This window comes from Aspergillus vadensis (assembly GCF_003184925.1).
Source record: "Aspergillus vadensis CBS 113365 unplaced genomic scaffold BO88scaffold_3, whole genome shotgun sequence".
Classification (NCBI taxonomy): domain Eukaryota; kingdom Fungi; phylum Ascomycota; class Eurotiomycetes; order Eurotiales; family Aspergillaceae; genus Aspergillus; species Aspergillus vadensis.
Window position 1 is genome coordinate 902486 of NW_020292041.1, and position 20849 is coordinate 923334.

Consider the following 20849-nt stretch of genomic DNA (forward strand, 5'->3'; position numbering starts at 1 on the left):
CGCTTGGATGCCCAGATACCACCCACTCACATTGGCCTTTTGATGTCGGAGTCCGCACGGAGTGAGGCACACCAACAGTATTGTTGGCCACTAATCAGTCTAATGGAAGCGCTCTCCTTTTCCCCACTTCAGTCCATTCGTTATCGAGGCACATTTTGGCAGAAGCAAAATGCGCCAGGATTTATCCACACTAAACATGTTTCCGACCACCGACTGGCTAACCAAAAGGACGGCGCTTAGCAAAGCGTGACCATGGCTCGAGAGAAGGAAAGGCGCTTATCCTTAACCACACGGCCCCGTGATAAGGCTAGCGGTTATATAACCTGAAAACAATCTCGATTTCAGGCAGCAACATCACACCACAAGTTCTCCTCCTCTCCTTCTGCGTTCTCCTTAATCGAACATCATGGCTCGAAAATTCCCCGTCGACTCTGCTGGCCCGGATATTGTCCGCGACTACATCATTACCACCCTAATCAGAAAGCATGAAGCGACGCCAGAATACGCAGAGAAACTGGCTACCTCCTGGCAATTAGGCCGGGTCCGGGAGCTCCGCTCCGCAACGTTGAAGCATCTGCAAGACGACTTTGGAAATGACGTTGGCTTGTGTATTTATCGCTCCATTCGAGAGGATATGCTCGAAGACTGGCAGGAAACGACTGCAGCAGCAGTCACTATTTGTTCGTTGCACCTCGCTCATCCATCACTGTGGTCATGGAAACTAACAGTGTTTCGTCAGGGACTGTGTCTACCGCGACGATGATCCATCTTGTGGTTATCGGGCTGTTCATCCTACCAGAACTGGGACTCATGCAGCCTTGTGGTATGTTTTTTTTTTTTCCGATTTCGATCCAAGTATTTATACGGTCTACATCGCTGACTGTCATCTCTGCTCTAGAACGTATCCGCGTGGCAAAGTCGCCTGCGTCGTGGCTGTTGTTTGGTTTCGCCTGGCTCAACTATCACTATCAGAGACAGGATATTGAAGAGCCGGGCCATATATCACTCGCAGGCCCTGTAGGGCTTTTGAGTATAAGCGTGGGCCTGTATTTGTTTTCGATGTAGAGTACATGCCTTACATTCTCTTTATTTTAGGCAGACCGCTTGAAGTATGCTGAGGCAATCGAAGGGGTCATAGTTGATAATATGCTGTGGCGCGCATTGCCTTTTCGAAGAGCAATGTTTAGCATCGGGGTCTAACACATTCAGCTACCAGCATGTAGTATAGGGATTTAGTAATTATGACAGCTAAAGAGTAAAATTGCTGATAACGTGGACGACGAGCTAGCAAATCTGAGGTATGTTGCTACAGTGACTAATTGGCTGGTAAGTTTGTACCTCAGAGTTATATCATGTGAAATTCCCATTGAATCGAAAATGAACTACAGAAAAGGATTTCGTGCATCTTCCCCCCACGGACCAATACCAGGGCCTTTGAACAATTTCCCTCCCTTCCAGACGTGGGTAATCACCCTCGGTTCTTGGAAAACTTTAATGTCCTCCAATGGGTTCTCCTCCAAAGCAATCACATCTGCCTCGTACCCCTCACGAAGCTGACCCGTTAATGGTGCCTGTGGACCAACCGACAAGGGAGCGTTTGCAGTTGCAGCTTTGATGGCCTCCAACGGTGTCATACCTCCTCTCTCGACAGCGAACTGCAACTCCAGCGCGGTAGGTCCACCAGGGGCGGTATCAGTTCCCAACGCAATGGTAACACCCGCCTTGATAGCCCCCTGATAAGCCTTCAGATGCGAATCAGCAAGTGCCTGCAACTTGGCCCACGACTCCTTCACTAGCCCCTCTCCATTGCTAGCGAGGAATATTTCAATAACTGAGCGCGTGGCCACATAAAGAATCCCCTTTTCTTTCATATGCTCCCACACTTCCTCGTCAGCATAAGACACATGCTCCAGACTTTTGCAACCTGCTTTTATGGCAGCCATGATTCCCGCCTTGCCGTGTACGTGTGCAGAAACGATCCGGTTCTGTCGAGCAGCCTCTTCCACTATCACCTTGAGTTCCTCTGGAGAGAATTGTGCAAAATTGGGGTTATCGTCTCGCGACATGACACCCCCTGAAGCCATCACTTTGATAACCTTTGCTCCGCGACGAAGTTGCAACCGCACTGCTCGTCGGACTTCCTCTACGCCATCGGCGATACATAGCTGCCCTGCTGCCCAGTATCCAGGCCGAGGGTTCGTGACTCCATAATTCCCCAGAACCTCACCTGCGGGAAGAGCGAAAATATCGCCGTGTCCGGCCGTTTGACTAAGAGCAGCGCCGGACGAGTACACATTTGGTCCAACGATCGTGCCATCATTGATTGCCTTCGCGACCTCACACCCATATCCGGCCAGGTCGCGGTAGGACGTATACCCATTCTGCAGTCCTTCCCAGCAACCACGGGCTAGTCGAGCTCCTGATGATGCTGGATGAGTGGCCAGACCTGAGGTATAATCGTTGTAATAGTCGTCATCACCGCCAAAATGCATGTGGCAATCCCACAGGCCGGGCATGAGCACAGGGACACGGTGAGTGGACTGCGTGGACCGGAGGTATTTCTTAGGAATGTCGGCTTCGGGCCCGACGAACGCGATGATCTTATCGCTGATGACTAGGGCGGCATTGCGCAGAGGTTCTCCGTCGCCAGGAATCAACAGACCGGCATATATTATAGTGACCTTGGCCTCGTCGGTTGATGCAACAACGAGTGGTCTTCGATGGATATTCATCGACACGGAATTGGGACGGACACAATATGTTGTGCCAAGTGGCGATATGGGCGATTGTGCCGTAGGAGTAGCTGAAGCAATTCGGCGAACCATGATGATGATGATGATGAATTCGACTTCGATTTCTGCAACCAAGCACAGGGAAACTGGGGAAACCGCCAAATAATAACCCCAGAGGGGTCGGGGAAAATGGTCTGTAAGCAATTGCCTGTCTCGTATCGGACTCCGTCGGGGCTATCCTAATCTTTCCTCCTCTATCGTTATCAGTCGATAGTATGTGAGATTTTAGCCGGTAAGCTAGACCATCTCGGGTGTCAAGGCTTAAGCCACCCTATCCCGCCTGAGACAACGAAGGTCTGGGTCCATATTTCCACTCCTATGCAGAACCGAGAATGATTAGTGCCGATTTGCCATCATGCGCTTGCGGTCCTGAGTAGCTTACTCATGACGCTCCCTGCTTGGCGATAGCGTGAATCAGCCGATGAGGCTTATAGTGATGTGGAAACGGCTGCAGGTGTAGGCGCTTGATTATCATCAACTGCGGGGCCTTTCTATCACGTCCTTGAGGCAATTTTTATTCATGAAATGCTGCCTTGCTTGGATGGTGTCCTGTCTGTCAGAGCTAAAAGTATCGGATGCTCAGACGCCTGTCGACCATCTAGGCACTCCGCGTCATCGCAATCTGCGCATGATAAAGGAGTGTAGGTAGCGTAAGCAACATACAGAATTACCATATCAAACACTGACCATAATACTAATAGAATCGGTGTCGGCTGTGATGCGGCTATGCATACGGGGGATTCACGAGAGGAAACCCCTACTCTAATAGTGGGTATAACCGTGACCACGCAGAAGTTCTCGACCATATCGCTTCCAGACAAGCTGGAAATGTGATTAAAAATACCTAAACGTTGCATCATTGAGGAATGGCAGTTCTAGGACTGAGACTGAGCATTTCCTCGCAAGATCATCGAACACCATTACTTCAGAAATCTGCCCTTGGCAGTTTGGTCCTAAGGCTTAGGGGTCGTCGTCGCCAAGTATGCGATTGAGGTGCAATTTCAGTAACATCAACTACAATCCCGTCGCGTCAGACGCGACGAGGAAATTGGAAAACCATCGTTATTTATTTGGCGCCAGGAAATGATTCCCGCTGTTCCATTGTTTTGGGACAGTGTCTCTCAGCCTGCCTTCCGCCCCCGGCCCCCAACTTTATTCGTCTCAGTCCTAATGCGGACCTCGCGGATGGGAATGCGATCATGAAGTCTCGAATGATTTTACAGCTTCCGATCACCAGGTCAATCTGCATAAAACCTTACAATTAAACTCACAGAGCCATCCAATCTGAGTAGACTTGCAGAAACAAATCCCTGGCAAGCTTTTGGCGCCACGAACGGATCGATCGATCTCACACTCCTGATCGACGAGGAACGGTGGATCCGAAGCCGATCATTGCTCACCTCGTAAGTTTTATTGTCCTGCAGGAGCACACTATGCTAAATAGCAAAAGCAAAACCTACGCAGGGAAATTGTCATTTCCAACCGCGTACTTAAGAACGGAGCAGCCCCTCTTCCCGGCACACTCGCGTGCCACACAACCTGAACTGTCCAATTGAAAGATGCGGTTCTCTCCAATCTACGTGCTATCATGGGCTCTCCAGGCCTCGGCTACCATTCTGCAGAATGGCCAGGTTCGAGAGGATCCCTACCCTGGCCAGGCTAAGGCTATCTCGTTGGATGATGGCTCTTGGCGGACTTACCAACCGGACGCGTCGGAGATCGCATATAAGGGGAGGTGGGATAGTAAATATGTGTCTTGTGAGTCTTCCGTGATGATTACATCATTCGGGTCGTGTATCTTGCTAACTGACTGGTCCTTCAGGGTGGTCGTATGTCTCAATCGATTTCCCTGGGTGATGACATCGGACTAACAGGTACAGACTTCCGGGTATCAAGCTTGGGTTTACGGGCGAGCAGGTATGATAGCGTTGGTCATGAGATACTGCGACGCGTTCAACTGACATGGCATAGCTTGCTGTAAGCTTCGGTCCGCAGACGAGTGAAGGGGTCCTTTTGGCCTATCGGTAGGGATCCGAGCAAAAATATTGGATTCTCCTGCTGACTCTATAGGATTGACGGTTTGGACTGGCAATTCTCCAATGTGACTGCGAACTCAACATATCAATTTGCCGGGTCGTGGACCCCTGGGTTGGATTTGGCCAAGAACAACACATTTGAGATGAGAGGTAAGTGCAATTCTTCATCAATTGAAACGCATGCTGACGGTTGTCTAGTTACAAACTGGGGCTATGGATAAGTTTATCGCTCCACCATGGAGACATTTGACTGACCTGTCGCACAGTTCAATTGGCCGGTGTCTCGGTCGCTTCCGATTCACAACTTGTTACAGTTCCTCAATACAGCAAGACAGTGGAGATCATCGGCGATTCGTACGTTCCTTTCTCCCACCATCACGCCACAGCTAACAGCTTAGCTTCGCATCTGGACAATATGGCACCTACGAAGGACTTTCCTCATGGGCATACAACTACGCCGCTGGACTAGGCGACGTCGAATACTCGATCACCGTATGTTCCCGTTGCACTTTGCATTCACTATCTAACCATCACAGGCATATCCCGGTATCTGCTTGACGGATGAACAATGCTACGCGGACAAGGCACGCGGCATGGTCAGTTCTCCCTATATCCCGCAGACACAAGCCTCTAACTCAATCAGACACACCAATGGTTCTACGCCTCCGATGCAGGCGTGCGTGCCAACGCCACCTACGGAAACCAGCCCGAAAAGTGGGATTTCAGTGCCCATCGCGCGGCAGATCTAGTTATCATTGACCTAGGTACAAACGACCACCGAGCCGTGAATGACATCCCCGGTTCGACCTTCTACGACAGCTACGTCGAGCTCGTGACCAGCGTGCACGAAACATGGCCAAACGCACAGATCGTCATCATGGTATGCACCCCCATCCTCTACCCCAAGCCGAGAAACCAACCGCTGACAACATGCCCAGTCCCTCTGGGGCAACTTCACCCGCTCCGGAGACACCTACGTACAATCCCCCTTCTACGTCTCCGAGATCCAGCGCGTGGCCGAGCATTTCCAAGACGACGGATTCGTCTATTACTTTGACACCAAGGGCGTGCTACAGCACAACGACATCGACCCGCAAGAGCACCCGACCGACGTCGGCCACATCAAAGTAGCCAGCCACCTGATGCAATGGACGAAGCTCATATTGGGATGGGAGTTTGGAGCCACAGGTCCGGAAGTCCAGCACGACACGCTGTACTGGAACAATGAGGATAGTTATCGGCGATCGTTCGATGGCAGTTACTGATCTACATCATCCATCCATCCATCCATCCATAATATACATAATATCATACAATACAGACCAGATAGACAGATAGATAGAGATAACAAGAAATGTAGGACAGCGACTACATGCTGAGACACAGCAAGGGATAGGAAAAAATCCCATTCCTCGCTCTAGGTTTGCAACAACATGAAGTTGAATCGCACATCCACTTTTTATCGGTATTAAGAGGCATACAGCAGACGACACTCGCTCAAGGATGATTAGGGCCTCAGAGGAGACTTGTCGTGGCTGGGGTTTAATACCACTTCTTTGACTTGTTTGCTTTCATGGTGATAACACGCTTCGTGCGACACATTAGGCAGGAAGATGATATCCCAGATAGCTATATAGTTATTATTAGTTGTCGTTGGTAATGAAGATAGTCGAGGTTGACGTCCGCATAACATTATAGCAGACGCAACACGCAGCGAAGCGACGATGATGAGGTAAGTAAAGGGAAGGGAGGTTGATGGGAGGGGGGAGACTACGGGAGGATTTATATCTAACCGGTTGTGGGCGAGCTAAACTGCTTTTGGTTAGTGTCGGTTGTAACCGAGGAATGGGCTTGGCGGGAGGGGGGTGTGATTGGGTGGTTGGTTGGTTGGTTGGGGTTGTCGATGGAGAGATGCAACGTAGGGTGGTAGTACGGAGGAGGTAGTAGATAAGTAGTAGGTTATGATTGACTGGTTATTAATAGTTATCTTTATGTGACTATATACAGAGTACAGTCATTGTAGATATATACAAAGTTATACCAATTTCGACCCCTCCACAGCCCTGGCATACCGATCACATGTCGCTGAGAAGAACATATTCCCTGCTGCAGCGATAATCATTGCTCGCGCGTGGTTCAATTGCGTCTCGTCAATATTCGTACTGTTGGTCGTGACGAGTCGAGTATACTCTTCATCCATCTGTCCCTCCAAATCACGTAGCATAAGTCGGACCATCATCTTGGCAGAGGAGTCAGAGCCCCCCATGAGATCCTGCACGACTCGAACTGCATTGAGACCCGCATCTCCGCTGGCCACTTCCTTGGCATAAGAGTACAAGTCGTTCGTAAGGAGCAGATGTTTCGCACAGAGGGACTTTAGGTAGTTGATACTCCGAAGATCCGCCGGCGAGGACGAAGAATGCGGAGCAGTGATAGAGAACTCCACGCAGCGGAGAGTAAGCGTGGCTCCGAAATCCTCTAACCCATGGACGATATACTCATCCAGGGAACTGAAACGTGCAGGTCCTTGCTGGTGGTTTCGAGACGTAGAGCCCCATGATAGGATATCTTCGATGAGAATAGCCCCACTGACGGGATCTGCAGTGAGGATCTCGTCTGAGATGATATTGAATGCTGTGTGGGATGGCTTGCTGTTCTTTCCTGTAGGGATCAAGACCACATCATCGTTGAGATTCCCCGCATCGACGGCATCGTCGTGCAAAAAAGCTAGAACTAACGTCCTGGAGAAGAGTTTGATTCCAGCTAGATCGCATAGTGGGAAGAGGTGGATTGCGTAGGATACCACTCCTTCTGTCACTGCATTGAGGTATTTTTCTCCCTTGGGGTTGTTGTGGGATGGGAAGAGGGTCTGCAATAAGTCTTTTACTGCGACTTCTGCTTCGCGCCAGTATTTGGATTGCAGAGCGCAGGGGAGTGAGGTTGGCCAGGGGACTTTTAGTTTTTGTGGGTTGAGGGGGATGGCATGTTGGTATTCTGCATCCTGGGTGAGGTTTGATGGGTGTAGAAATGAGAATGCTGGAGATGTTGAACTAGACTGGGTTGCTGGAGTGGCAGGATCAAATGCGTAAGAGATGGGACGCGGATAGTAGATTGGGGTGGAGTTGCACACTCGAGGAGTTTGGGTGAATTTGCGACATTGTGGCGTGTTGAGTGTAAGTATCCGTGGGAGGAAGCCTAATCTCTGTACCCGGGAATGGCGGAGGAATGTCCGACTCATGCAAGACATGGACATGGTTGATGCCTGTTGGTGTTCAGGGATGTTGTAGGGGGATCGGCGGGCGGCACGCGTAAAACCGCGAGGCACTTGCTCATTGCTATTCCTCACAACCGGCAGTCAACGGAACGTATCCGTATACTTGGAGTTGACTGCGTCGACTCATTCGAGAATCTTTTATTGGAGAGAGTCCCCACCCACCATAACAGTCGATGTGCGCCCGTTATGATTTCTCCAGTTATCAAAGTCTTCACATCGTCACCCAACCGGCCAAAGGAGGCCGGGGATGCGAAATGGGAGACCCAGGCAAAGAGCAGGCCATGAGAACATTGCCTCCCAGATTTACATCAACCTGGTACAGTAGTGGGCTAGGAACCGTCTAAAATAGAATATTTGTGGGGTTTGATGGAGTGTCCTTGGATGTCGCAGAGATTGTCTCCACCAACAGTAGATCGCGGCGTATTCGTGTTTAATTTCCTATACAGGATATCCAAGACGAAGGTACCATCCCGAGCATCACAACAGCATGGAAATTCAGTCGTATTCGCGTTCTATCACAGAATATATAAGACCTGGCATTTTTCAAATATTCCAAAATGAATCAACAATATCCCAAACATCGTGACAATGATACCTCCAAAACTCCTGTCACTCATCGCCCTGCCAGCATTGGCTGCGGCCAACTGCAAAACCGCCCCCGGTGATGCAGCTTGGCCTTCGACTGAGGAGTGGTCTGCTCTGAACCAATCTATTGGCGGGTCTCTGATTCGAACTGCTCCTGCTGCATCCTCATGTTATGCAGGAAACCCACTGGGCTCGTCGTACAACTGCACCTCCGTGAAAGACCACTGGTCCTACGCAGCCTACCATGCCGCATGGCCTGAAAGCAACGACTACTCCATCTACAACAACAACTCCTGCGTACCCCCAGGTGTCGCCGGTTACACCAAAGACAAGGGATGCAGTATCGGCGGCATGCCCCAATACATCGTCAATGCCACTACCGAAGAGCAGGTCGCAACGGCCATGTCATGGGCATCGCAGCGGGACATTCGCATCGTTGTGAAATCTACAGGCCACGACCTTAACGGACGGTACGTACTCCCTCATCACTCTATCCACTCAATGAGTTCATTTCAGCTAACCTACTCCCTCAAGATCAACCGGTGCCTACTCCCTCTCAATCTGGACCCACAACTTCAATCACATCCACCACAACCCAACCTGGCATGTGCCCGGCACCAACAAAACCGCAGATGTGCTAATCTGCGGCGGCGGCAACAACTGGGGCACAGTCTATACCACAGCCGTAACCCAACACAACCGGACAGTCGTAGGCGGCGAAGACGCCACAGTAGGTCTAGGCGGCCTGATCCAAAACGGAGGCCACGGCCTCCTATCCAGCCACTACGGCCTCGCCTCCGACAACGTCTACCAAGTCACAGTCATCACCCCGGAGGGCCACATCCTCACTGCAAACGACGCCCAAAACCAAGACCTCTTCTGGGCCGTTCGTGGCGCCGGTGGTGGCCAATTCGGCGTAGTGACCGAATTTATCCTCCAAACACACCCAATCCCAGAGAACGTCGTAACCGGCGGTCTGACCTTCTACGCATCCAAGAAGTCCAATGCCTCAGAGCTAGCATCCTGGACCGCCTTCGCCGAAACAGCGTCCCAGATCCCACACCTCATGGACTCCGGTATCACAGGCACCATCATGGCCGCGACCGGCGAATCAGCAAGCACCTTCACTGGCCTCGACGAAGTCCTCCCTGGTCCAACAGTGATCATCAGCTTAATCGCTTACAACTCAACCGCCCAAGCCATGAACACCACTCTCCACAACCTCTCCACCCAACTCACCAACAACACAACCCAAATAACCATCAAACTCACACCCCCAACCAGCCAATCCTACTGGTCCTACATCAAACCCAACTTCCTCGCTAGCCAATCCGCCGGCGCAGCCAGCCTCTTCACAAGCCGCCTCCTGGGCAAATCCGAACTTTCCACTCTCCCCCAGCCGGATCTCATCCACTACCTACAGCAAATCTCCACCTCGCAATCCGGCTCCGGCTCCCTCCTCATCTTCGGCCTCCAGGGCGGCCGCGGCACCGCGAACGTGCCCGAACAGCGCCGCGGGAGCGTTCTTCCGTCATGGCGCAGCGCATACGCACACGTCATGGCATATGGCGGCTCTGTGAACGCAACAGGTGACCCTGCGACGTCGTTGGCTGAGGCGGCGGAGTGGTATGAGAGTGTGCTGGAGCCGGTGTGGAGGAATTGGGCGCCGAATATGGGGGCGTATATGAATGAGGGCAATCCGTTTAGTAGTACCTGGAAGAGGGACTTCTATGGAGATGGGTATGAGAGGTTGGTGGAGGTTAAGAGGAGGTTTGATCCGAAGGGGAGTCTTTGGGTGTACTCTGGAGTGGGGAGTGATGAGTGGGAGTTTGATTTAAGGAGTGGGTTGCTTTGTAGGGTGTAGATAGGTGCAGAAGGATTAGCTGGGGGATTTTGGGGGTGGAGTATAGTACTTAGGGGTTAGATTCTGTTCTTTGTGTTCATAGTATGTGTATGTATATAGTTCGATTAGCAGTATGCTACTATAGACATTTGATCTTTATTCGTCACAGTCTACTTATCTGAGAACATAACCTAGGTAAACGAGCATGCCATGCTAATGAAAATGTAGATATAATAAAAAGCAGTATATACATCTCATGCTATTATACAACAATATCTACACACATCCCAACCCACCACCTAATCCTCCTGCATCAACAACCGCTGCATCTCACCCCCATCCCGAACACTTAAATCAAAGCTCAACTCCCCAACCAAGCTTTTCACATTCCTATAACAAGAAATTCCATTAGCAAGCACGTCCACATCATATCAAGTATATATAAAGAAGAAAAGGGTGGGGAATCAACCACATACCTCAACAAATCATCCAACGAGCAACTAACCACAGACCTCAAAACCTCCAGACAAACAAACGCCGAGAACGCCGGATCCTCCACATGTCGAATACTCAACAACTCCTCATCAATGCGCTGCAGCTCCCTCGCAAGTGGGAATGTATCCCCGGTCTCGAGATACGGCGGTAACGGCTGAGAATTCTGCACCGAAGCGGACAAGTGGCACAGCAGGGAGGTGATTTTGTGCGATTTGAAGCCGCTGGATTGGAGGGCTATTGAGGCGAGGCGGGAGATCCATTTATTATTTTTACTATTGTTAGTGGAGTTGGTTGTGGTTGTGGTGGACAAAGCATCCATGTTCTGAGTGGTATGCGCCATCAACGCCATGCTGGTGAGCATGCGCTGGATCTGTGAGATGATTTCATCGTAAGTTGCACGGGGAAATTTCCCACCGATAGGTGGCTCGAAGGAACTGAAGTGGCTGTGCATGCGGAGGCTGTTGAGGAGGAGCATTTCTTCTTTGAAGACTTTGTGGCGGGTGCGTTGGAGAGTGGAGGATGCGGAGCGGATGTCACCGTCTTCGGTGGTGGTGTTGTTGCTTCCGAGTTCGCCGGTGAGCCAGAGCTCGATGGTCGTGTGCATGCAGCTGTAGAATTTGGCGAGGACGAAGAGCCCGCGTCCCAGGGTCTTGCGGAGGGTGGTTTTGGCGGTTATGGGGTAGGGAAAGATTACCCAGAAGAAGGAGATAGCGCAGCCGGCGGCGACGGCGGCGAGTTTGTATGGGCCGAAGAGGTAGATTGGGTAGTAGGGTTGGCCGTTGGAGGTGGCGACTTCGATGCCGAGTTTGCGGACCTGGTTGGGTTAGAGTGGTTTGTGTTGGAGGAGATTTGGGAGGGATTACTTGTAGCTCGTAGCCTACGATGACATTTAGGGTGACGATGGCGATCACGGAGGCTCCGAAATATTGTGGGACTTTCACGTAGAAGTAGTACTGTTGGATGGGTTAGTAGGTGGCTGGTATGTAGAGGATGCTGGCTTACCTCGAAGACGTTGGCGAGGTAGAGGAAGACTATGACACCTGGGGTCTTCTCATCCACAATATACCAGACAATCAAACTCAGGACTAATGAGACGGCTGTTGCGACGATGCGTGCAACGAAGCCGAACATTGTCTGTCCGCTGGTCGGGTTCATTCCGATCACAATGACAATCATGGCCCAGATGCATCTTTGGTGGATGAAGAAGTCCTGCGTTTTGCGCAGGTATGCAAGAATACCGACAGAAAATGCAGCGGCGGCAACGCGGAAACCAAAAATGCTTTGCTCTGAACTGATAATGTGCGATAAATAGCGAAGCGCCAGGCTGCCTTTCTCAAACCAGTTTGCCGGGGGCAGGTGCTCGGGATCTGGGAAGTTGTTCGCTTCGGTCTGGCCAAGGGCAGAAGCTGGATCGACATGAGATGATTGTCTCCTGTCCGAAGCAGACTTGGTGTCGTGGTCGGTATTAAGGGAGAGCCATTTACGGATGGTGTTGAGTCTGGGGAGAATCAGTCTGCTGCGCTTCATAGTGCCATCCTGAATTCGGTCATCTGCGAAACGGATCAAGTCCAGGGTCGCGGTCAGTAGATTGTCCTGCAGATGTCCCATGAAGAGAATGAGGAAGAACTCCTGCTTGACGTCAGGGTCAGTCGCAATGGCTGCCAGGTCCTCCTCGGAGGTGGCATCATCCGGCTTCTCTGAGACACTGAACGCCTCAAGAGATGCGAGATTTCTTGTAAGGTCCTTGCGGCGTGAGAAGTAGTTTCGCATTTCTTGTTCAAATCGCTGTGCGAATTGTGGCTCTAGTGGTGTGAGTAGTTCTCCGGTCCCTTCTTCATCTGCCTTTCCTGAGTATTGTTTCTCAATTTTCTTCCGCTTAGCAAGCCCAAGTGCCAGTAAAACATATTGTAATCCAACTGTCACCAATCTGGAAGAGTCCACGAGGCGGTCTTGAAGCGTTTGGGCTACCTTCTGCATCTCGGATTGTTTCACAGAATCTTCCTCGGCGTCGAGCGATCTCACACTGCTGTTGCGCGTTCCTTCGTTCCTGACAATCATGTCCAGAACCTCAGGTAGCATAGCCATTCCTGAAAGGGGCAGCAGAATACCCCGTAGCAGCCTTCCAATACTGCTCAGGTCGCCTGCCGATAGTTTGCCCCATGCAATTTCGTCTTTCGAATAGAGCAGGTCTGACTGTAGCTTCCCGTGTAACCCGTTCAATTTGGTGATTGATGCTGTCAAGCGCTTCTGCTTTGCTTCCAAATCCGAACTGGGACTGCTTTGCATGTCTCGCATACTTCGTGCCGTGCGTGTCCTCTTCAGAAGCCCTTGGCTTCCGGTCCATACCTCCGACGTCCCCTTAACAAAGTCGATTTGAGCCTGGAGTACGTTATCGATCTGCGCGACGTAACCCCTGATATCGTCGAAGACATGTCCGCGGCTAGTGATTGGTAGAATAAGGAGAGAGACCCCAGTGGCAATGGCAAACCCCAGCATAAACCCCTTCAACAGTCTTGAAACGAATGAAAGACCCTCGGATAGTGTGGTGAACATGCCACCGCGAGTAATAGTAACCGAAGAAAAGATCGAGAAAGCTACCATAGGATCCTGCAGCTCCTGCGGGCGCCAAGCACGGATAGTATTTGCGGCCCTACATAGGTTTAGTGAAACTGAAAGCGCTATCGACTAGAACCTGGACATACCAAATCATGAATATTAACCATATAGCGGACACGGCACAGGCATCGCTACTGAAGCCATTCCGGACGGCCTCGCTAGCATCGGGAGGGGTGTTATGTTGTCTCGCTCGTACGGCGCAGAATATTGCTAAGCAGCAGAGAGAAGCTGATACACATGTTGACAAGAGATCATAAAACATGATCCGCATGAACTTGGCCCGCGGTGTCAGTGCTTGAGACAGGACCGAAATGAGAGCTGATAGGTACCCGATCGTGAGGGTGATGTCAGATATCGCACTACTTTGGTAACTGCTGGATATCAGCTACTCTGATTCGAGATACGATACGCAATGTGACCTACATCGCAATAACAATTGTCGGTGGCAAAGCACCCTTCAGCATAATAAGGAAGGACCGAGTGTCCAAGTCGAGCCGTCGTCTCCATGTCCAGGGATTTAATATACTATTGAAAACTTTAGTTCCATCCCAACTACACAGGTACTGCGACAGTGGCCTACCTCAGCAACCTGGCCATTCTACCCTCGCTAGCGCTCCTTGAGGGAGCCATTGTGCATTGACTGCTGTGTCGTACAGCTAAGGTTACGGGAAGCAGGATACTGCGTATGTTCGCATATGGGCCGATTAAACAAGAACCGTAGATTTAGATGAAGAAATTTCTCTCTTCTGATCCCCTTAGCACGCCGAAGATCATCGATCGAGCCGGGCTGAGTGACGGCCGCATCCGGGTCGGGTTGCCGTGCCTGGATCTCGTGACGCGTGCCGAGCCAAATGCCGATAGAAGAAGGTTTCTTCTGCACGGGGCGTCCGCAGCATTATCGGCTGGGTAATTCGGTCATCAGATAGCTGTTGATCGAGGTTTAGGGCTGACATAGTTAGGGGAATAGCAGGCTAGGCTTCTTTGTAGTGTTCTCTAGCTGGCCAGGTTGGCTGATTGACAGTATCAGATGATGCCAAAATACGTAGTTCAAATGTTGAGGATCTAGTCTTTTGGGCGAGCAGTAACCTTGCATATAAACAATATCATTTCCCATCTTATATGGATCTGAGTCCGAGTAGTAAGTTAAGATCTCTGACATATTCGATTGGTCTTAACCGTAACTCCCCGACGAGCCAGTATTTAGTAGAGGAAAGAAAAGGAGTCGGACGATAATGTGAGCGGATGAAACCTTAGCCGTCACATCCCTCTGCATTTGATCACGTGACCTATACACTGGCTGTCGCTACAGGTATTCGGGGAGGATAAATGATGCTTTTGCCATGGGATGACTCGTGTTCTACAATTTGAGCCAATTCGCAATGAATGGAACAGGTGCTCGAGTGGTTGGCTGACATTTCTCCAGCGCGACATGATGACGAGTGGACGGACACATCATGCCTGTAAAGGTACCAGCGTACGCTAGGACATCACCCCGCATATGTACTCTGGTCGTGGTTACTATTCTTCGTACTTCTACCCACTGGCCAAGACGCTCAGATGCACTAACATCCGGACATGCATCTTCCAAATCGGACGCTGTTGCGGGGTTACGAGGCGCGCTGGGCCGTCATGATCTCATCGTATCCGGAATATCCAGATATACTTTGTTGAGAAACAATGAAGAAAGCCAGAGTTGTCTGGTTCACATTCCATTTACAGATGCCAAGCCGGAAACGCAATAAGCGACAGTGATCTGAGATTATAATGATAGGATGGAATCTGTCCGAAGGCACCGTCAATATGAACTCAATCGTCGATGGCAGTTCCATCACAACGGTCCTCGGCACAGCCATAACTTCTCGCTCAGCCACACTGCTGCGGAGACGGTTGGGGATGACGAGTCCATGGTCTAGATCGTGAGTCAGCGGATTTTAAGGAACAGCGCTGAATGGCCAAGGTGGACGTATGAGAGAGATACTGAAAATACTTTGTACCTTGAATACGTATTGAGCGACGAGCAGACCTGTCAACATTCCGGAGAGATTCTGACGCTGACGAAAGCTCATTGAGCCTTTGCAGGAACAAGCTCATGTGACGCGTTACCCAAAGCTGCTGGCGCCCCTGTAAAGTACGGGTATGGGATACCGGAATCCGGAGAAATGCTACCGAAACGAGGCTGACTCCTGACGTAGTGCCGACCAATCAAGAACGAGCCACTAGTGGACCTCGGGGCAGGCGCAGAAAATCAGCAGGTCTGATTGGAGGGTCTCTCGGGGAGAAGATTTGGGGGAAGAGTTTTATTTGTTGAGAAAGACAGGTGGACTTGGCAAATCACTTCCAAGCCAGCCCGTTCTGGCCTCAATTCTCGGTCGGGGTTATGGAATTCACAACTTTCAGTCATCGTTCTGTGTGTCTGTGTTCTGTTCTATCCGTTGCGTAACAGGGCTTCTTCCCCCTTACCTCTGCAAGCCACGGCACCCGAAATAGAGCTACAAGATTCTATAATCCAGTCTTGTAAATCTCGTAATTAACTGCTGTTGACTCCTTTCAACCCTAGTTTCGCTGGCCCCACTGTTGATGTCGTAGGTGTGCATCTCATGGACGGATTCTGGAAAAGGTGAGATGGATGGAGATTTGCCCCTATGGATCCGCGGCCCAGGGGTGGAGACCTCCATCCCATCGGGCGGTCCAAAAATCATAGTAGCTATCTGATTCATCATTAGTAGTATTCAACTTTTGTGCTTCTTTGTCGACTGACAAACGGAGAAGTCCCGCCCGTGATCGCTGACATCTCCGAGTCCGAAATTGAAAAATAGCCGATGACACCATTGGAATTCAGTTTTCCGAGTTCTGATCGGAGATACCACAGGAGGAGATGACCTCAGCGGTACTTGGAGTAGTCCATGTAGGCATCTAGAAGTGATGTGATAGGATGTTAGAGCAACTGTTGGCTACGATTGATAAGGTGTGAGGTGGAGACAAGCTGCGTGTCGAGGCGACGGCAATTCACTGCGACTCAAGTGCTGCGAAACGGGGCGGACCATGGCTCCAGTTCGGAATAAGGTCAGGATCAGGATGATCATCCTGCTGTCTTGGCAAGCATCATTGGTCCTGCTTCCATGCCACAGGGCCCCCCCCCCCGTCCCAGAAAGGTTGACTTCTCCATTCCCTTATAATAGTCCGGTCGCGCAGGTTACTTCTAGGGACCCTCTCTTCCTATCTATATTCTCCTTCCTGAAGCTTGGCTTGCTTCTTCAGTTCCTGTGTTTGACACAGCTTCCTCTTACCACTTTATCACACACGTCTTATCGAGGGCCCCTCTTGCCTTCTCTATCTGATCCTTTCCGTTCCTGGCTCTGAAATACATGCGTGAGTGCCTCTCCCTATCTGCCTCCTATCGCCATCCCTTCCCTGGCCCACTAGAGGCCCTTAGCGATTTCTTTCGACACCTCATCGATGATTGTATCGATCTTGACCCCCCTGACTAACATCTTATCTCCTTGCTATGCAGACCGGATTCACTCGTGGGCGAAAGCTCACGCGTCTACCCCGAATAATTCCCAGGGTCAAAACCAGTCCAACACCCAGTCCTCTGAGGACGCTTCGGCTCAAGATGCTCAAGTGAAAGAAGGTATACGTGACCCGGCCAGCCCGGAGTCGGAAAAAGATGCCAATCAAACCACTGAGCGCCCACTGTTCGTCCGGTTGAAGGATGGAATTGTTCGCTTCACCGGACACACCAAACGCGCCCTGTGCCACAGCTGGGTCAATGTGCTGCTCGTCTTCGTCCCTGTCGGCATTGCGGTTCAGGCCGCTGGACTTAATCCAGGCCTGGTCTTTGCCATGAACGCGATAGCTATCATCCCCTTGGCCGGTTTGCTCAGCCATGCCACCGAGTGTGTCGCTAGTCGATTGGGTGACACTGTGGGTGCACTCATCAACGTCACCTTTGGAAATGCAGTAGAGTTGATCATCTTGTATGTTCCCGATTCCAGCCATTTACCCCTGACTGTTGCTAACGGTTCGGTAGCATGTAAGTTGTTGCTTATAAGAGCATGTGCACACACAGATACTAATCACAGCGGATTCGTTCAGTATTGCTCTAGTCAAGGTGAGTCAACTGGTTCTGCAACAGACTTGAGGGTCGCTCTAACTTGGTCCAGAATGAGATTCGGATCGTCCAAGCATCCCTGCTGGGATCCATCTTAGCAAACCTACTGCTGATCTTGGGTATGGCCTTTCTGTTGGGAGGCTTGCGCTTCCAGGAACAGGTAATTCTGCCAGTAACTGAGCTGTACGCGTTTGCCAAACTAACCTGTGCCAGATCTATAATAGCACTGTTACCCAAATGAGTGCATGTCTTCTCAGTTTGAGTGTCATGAGTTTGCTCTTGCCAGTATGTCTGCGCATCCCTTCATTTCACCCTATACATGCTGACGTTTCCAGACGGCGTTCCACGCTTCTTGGTCGGACGCCGGAGACGCAGATAAATACACGCTCAAAGTTAGCCGCGGAACAAGTGTTGTAAGTAGTATCAGCTGCCAATCATGTCATACCGTTCTAACTCTTCGATCAGGTCTTGCTCCTGGTGTACGTTTTGTACATCATATTCCAGCTCAAATCCCACGCCTATCTTTACGCCAGTATCCCACAACAGATCATTGATGAGGAATCTCACCCCGGTGTTCTGGCTGAATTCATGAACAGTTCGTCAGACTCCAGCAGTTCATCGGATGAGTCTGTGGATACGACAACCTCCTGGTCCACCGCCAAGCGTATAAAGAGGGCCATGAAACATAGGCGTCATCGCAAATCGAGCACCAGCTCGCATGGCACGGTCTCTCCACAGTCATTCCGTAAGAAGTCCTCGGCCGATATGCCTCCTGCAGCTGTTATAGACGAGCATGCTGGTTCTGCGGGTGACCTGAGTGTCACTCAAGCCGACGGTTCTGGCTCGTTTGTCATCGATTTTGGAGATGACAGCCGATACGATGCCGATCATGAACCTCAGACCCGAGACTTCGGACAACCACAGGACAAAGCCTCCAAGGAGGATCGAAAGGCTAAAAGGCGCGAGCGACGAAAGCAGCGTCGTGCCGAAAAGGATAATACCGCCGCATCTGTGAAGGGCACAACTGTGACCGGCCGCCCATCCATAAAAACATCTCAGACAGAACCCGCCTTCGATCATCCTCAGCCTACGTTAGAAGCTGGAGAAGCAACCGAACCTGCCAAAAGGCGATCACCCTTCCGTCCAACCATTCCATCTCTCTTAAGCAACACTGTTTTCTCGAGCAACTTGGCCGCTCCTAACTCGACGGTGCCCGCAAGTCCCTCGAATCCCTATGGCCTTCGACGAACGCATTCTCTACCGTCTTTCACCAACCGCCCTCCACCACCGGGAAATGCCGTTCAGTTTGCCCGGGGTGCTTCTCGCATGCCCACGGCCGTGGCCAACAACCCAACTGAAACGGTCCCCGAGCAGCCCGAACCCGAAATGTCTCGCACCGCAGCGGTGGTGATGCTTCTAGTGTCGACCGGTCTTGTCGCAGTATGTGCGGAGTTCCTTGTCGACGCTATCCCAACCATGATTGAGAGCTCGTCTGTCAGTGAAGCCTTTATCGGTCTAATCATCCTCCCTATTGTTGGCAACGCCGCCGAGCACGTGACCGCCGTCAGTGTGGCCACCAAGAACAAGATGGACCTGGCGATCGGTGTATCGGTAGGAAGTAGTATCCAAATCGGTATGTTCTAATTGTTTTATTTTTCTTGAGAGTAGGGGCTCATTTGTCACAGCTATCTTCGTCACGCCTTTGGTGGTCATCCTGGGTTGGTGTATGGACAAGGACATGTCCTTGTACTTCACGCTATTCGAGACCATCTGTCTGTTCGTCACGGCCTTTGTTGTCAACTTCCTAGTCTTGGATGGCCGAAGCAACTATTTGGAAGGGTCTTTGCTCATTGCAGCCTATGTTATTATAGGGTAAGTTGAATTCTCTCTAGGGTCGCGTTTTATCGGTGGCTAACGAGCTTCAAGTGTTGCTGCATTTTATTATCCTGGCAGTGGACAATCCAGCGATCTTGGCACTGCTGGAGGATAAGCGACAGGGGTTCATTAAGACCTATGTCATAGCACCGGGTATTTTAACACCCGACTGCACAGTGGTGGTAAAGTAGAGGGGTATATTGAGCTACGGAGGTGGGTTCGGAGATGTGGGAAGAAGACGGAGGGTTTATGTTAGATGGTGGGCGAGGAGGATGGTTACATTAAACGAGATTGCCAATAATGCTGCCTGGTTTAGTCTAGACAATTCAGAATGCAAACTACTACTTCTCGGAGATGATCTTTCTCATGGATTGCGGGATTTTCTGCGGCAATAGTAGGCCCATTTTGATACCCTCAAATCCCGCTCCGATGCAACAATATCTAATACATCGCCTGCCAAGCCAAGTAGACTTCCTGGCGCATAATCTAACTGTAGGCAACGAGGCACTGACTCTTTTCTTCTCATGTAATCCGTCAGTAAGTACGCTCTTGGCACAGTGTTGTCAGGACAGGTCCGACAGCGATGACTGCATCTGGAATGCACAGCGACAGATGTGGCTGAGCCTGTCATTATTACGGTCTACCACTAAGTCTAACAGTGGATGTACAGCCACTCGGTAAGACACACGTGGCTGCTTCGGTCAGGGGCTATCGGAGGGGCTAGTCTTGGCGTAATCAATGGACGTTCCAGATACAGCGGCTACTACGGCAATAGTTTGCTTTTGCGCCGTTGCTGCATTTCGCTTAGAGAGGTTCGCTTGGAGGCACTTTTCTCTTCTTTAGCATGATGCAATTATCCAATATGAAATCTCACTTCAAGGTGGCTATGCTCACCCGGTTGAACAACCCGGCTTCTGGAACCCTGCCCAACGGGGAAGACATAACCCGCTGCCAGGATGATGATCGATGATACGGGGATGATACGCAGTGGGGCTATAGCTGTGGCTTATGAAATAGTATGTATTCCGATTGGCTGGGAAGACCAGTTCCACAGTACCAGCCCTGTGTGGCGCCAAGCAACCGAAAAGGGGAGGGTCGGAGGAACAAGTCAGACGGAGAATTATTCTTAGCATTGATTCGATGTGGTCGGTTTCATTTCATGAGTGACTGACTGCATTGCATGGCTAAGAGCGAACTATTAGCTAAGTCTGCTAGGCATCAA

The 20849-nt window shown here is 50.8% G+C and overlaps 8 protein-coding genes across 8 annotated transcripts; 5 read left to right on the top strand and 3 right to left on the bottom strand.

The window, feature by feature from the left end:
- The first annotated feature begins 323 nt into the window (after window positions 1-323).
- On the top strand, window positions 324-1317 carry BO88DRAFT_169346 (uncharacterized protein). Its single transcript, XM_025701650.1, has 3 exons — window positions 324-680; window positions 740-823; window positions 899-1317. The coding sequence occupies exons 1-3, from the start codon at window positions 407-409 to the stop codon at window positions 1063-1065; spliced, it is 525 nt and encodes a 174-aa protein (XP_025566568.1). The 5' UTR covers window positions 324-406; the 3' UTR covers window positions 1066-1317.
- Window positions 1074-3068, bottom strand: BO88DRAFT_169256 (amidohydrolase family protein). The gene has a single exon (XM_025701648.1). It carries the CDS (start codon window positions 2823-2825, stop codon window positions 1383-1385), a length of 1443 nt encoding a protein of 480 aa, XP_025566569.1. The 5' UTR covers window positions 2826-3068; the 3' UTR covers window positions 1074-1382.
- A 1105-nt stretch (window positions 3069-4173) lies between these two features.
- BO88DRAFT_169259 (SGNH/GDSL hydrolase family protein) lies at window positions 4174-6214 on the top strand. Its single transcript, XM_025701649.1, has 12 exons — window positions 4174-4195; window positions 4243-4550; window positions 4615-4621; window positions 4673-4709; window positions 4764-4816; window positions 4863-4978; window positions 5027-5045; window positions 5093-5182; window positions 5227-5320; window positions 5365-5424; window positions 5472-5708; window positions 5767-6214. The coding sequence occupies exons 2-12, from the start codon at window positions 4352-4354 to the stop codon at window positions 6091-6093; spliced, it is 1239 nt and encodes a 412-aa protein (XP_025566570.1). The 5' UTR covers window positions 4174-4195; window positions 4243-4351; the 3' UTR covers window positions 6094-6214.
- Window positions 6215-6797: 583 nt separating this feature from the next.
- On the bottom strand, window positions 6798-8081 carry BO88DRAFT_358710 (uncharacterized protein; the record flags this gene model as incomplete). The annotated part of the gene is made up of 1 exon (XM_025703797.1): window positions 6798-8081. One exon carries the CDS (start codon window positions 8079-8081, stop codon window positions 6864-6866), a length of 1218 nt encoding a protein of 405 aa, XP_025566571.1. The 3' UTR covers window positions 6798-6863.
- A 609-nt stretch (window positions 8082-8690) lies between these two features.
- BO88DRAFT_358713 (putative isoamyl alcohol oxidase) lies at window positions 8691-10551 on the top strand (the record flags this gene model as incomplete). The annotated part of the gene is made up of 2 exons (XM_025703798.1): window positions 8691-9157; window positions 9222-10551. 2 exons carry the CDS (start codon window positions 8691-8693, stop codon window positions 10549-10551), a joined length of 1797 nt encoding a protein of 598 aa, XP_025566572.1.
- A 235-nt stretch (window positions 10552-10786) lies between these two features.
- Window positions 10787-14395, bottom strand: BO88DRAFT_381634 (MFS transporter). The gene is made up of 7 exons (XM_025704593.1): window positions 14222-14395; window positions 14065-14166; window positions 13728-14012; window positions 12028-13675; window positions 11889-11978; window positions 11007-11839; window positions 10787-10920 (listed from the first exon to the last, which is right to left on the bottom strand). The coding sequence occupies exons 1-7, from the start codon at window positions 14269-14271 to the stop codon at window positions 10830-10832; spliced, it is 3099 nt and encodes a 1032-aa protein (XP_025566573.1). The 5' UTR covers window positions 14272-14395; the 3' UTR covers window positions 10787-10829.
- A 552-nt stretch (window positions 14396-14947) lies between these two features.
- On the top strand, window positions 14948-15443 carry BO88DRAFT_169637 (uncharacterized protein). Its single transcript, XM_025701651.1, has one exon. The coding sequence runs from the start codon at window positions 15096-15098 to the stop codon at window positions 15381-15383; it is 288 nt and encodes a 95-aa protein (XP_025566574.1). The 5' UTR covers window positions 14948-15095; the 3' UTR covers window positions 15384-15443.
- Window positions 15444-17097: 1654 nt separating this feature from the next.
- On the top strand, window positions 17098-19742 carry BO88DRAFT_331857 (putative membrane bound cation transporter; the record flags this gene model as incomplete). The annotated part of the gene is made up of 8 exons (XM_025702697.1): window positions 17098-17674; window positions 17724-17752; window positions 17805-17912; window positions 17966-18037; window positions 18088-18165; window positions 18218-19385; window positions 19438-19624; window positions 19679-19742. The coding sequence occupies 8 exons, from the start codon at window positions 17098-17100 to the stop codon at window positions 19740-19742; spliced, it is 2283 nt and encodes a 760-aa protein (XP_025566575.1).
- Window positions 19743-20849: the final 1107 nt, after the last annotated feature.

Bases quoted from the DNA above. Each gene is read 5' to 3' on its own strand.
- BO88DRAFT_381634 (XM_025704593.1), bottom strand. From the start codon at position 14,271: ATGGCTCCCTCAAGGAGCGCTAGCGAGGGTAGAATGGCCAGGTTGCTG. The intron at 14,013-14,064 runs GTAGGTCACATT...GATATCCAGCAG, and splicing joins CCGACAATTGTTATTGCGAT to TTACCAAAGTAGTGCGATAT. The intron at 13,676-13,727 runs GTATGTCCAGGT...AAACCTATGTAG, and splicing joins TGGTTAATATTCATGATTTG to GGCCGCAAATACTATCCGTG.
- BO88DRAFT_169259 (XM_025701649.1), top strand. From the start codon at position 4,352: ATGCGGTTCTCTCCAATCTACGTGCTATCATGGGCTCTCCAGGCCTCG. The intron at 4,710-4,763 runs GTATGATAGCGT...GACATGGCATAG, and splicing joins TTGGGTTTACGGGCGAGCAG to CTTGCTGTAAGCTTCGGTCC. The intron at 5,321-5,364 runs GTATGTTCCCGT...TAACCATCACAG, and splicing joins ACGTCGAATACTCGATCACC to GCATATCCCGGTATCTGCTT.
- BO88DRAFT_169256 (XM_025701648.1), bottom strand. From the start codon at position 2,825: ATGGTTCGCCGAATTGCTTCAGCTACTCCTACGGCACAATCGCCCATA.
- BO88DRAFT_169346 (XM_025701650.1), top strand. From the start codon at position 407: ATGGCTCGAAAATTCCCCGTCGACTCTGCTGGCCCGGATATTGTCCGC. The intron at 681-739 runs GTTCGTTGCACC...GTGTTTCGTCAG, and splicing joins TGCAGCAGCAGTCACTATTT to GGACTGTGTCTACCGCGACG. The intron at 824-898 runs GTATGTTTTTTT...TCTCTGCTCTAG, and splicing joins GGGACTCATGCAGCCTTGTG to AACGTATCCGCGTGGCAAAG.
- BO88DRAFT_169637 (XM_025701651.1), top strand. From the start codon at position 15,096: ATGCCTGTAAAGGTACCAGCGTACGCTAGGACATCACCCCGCATATGT.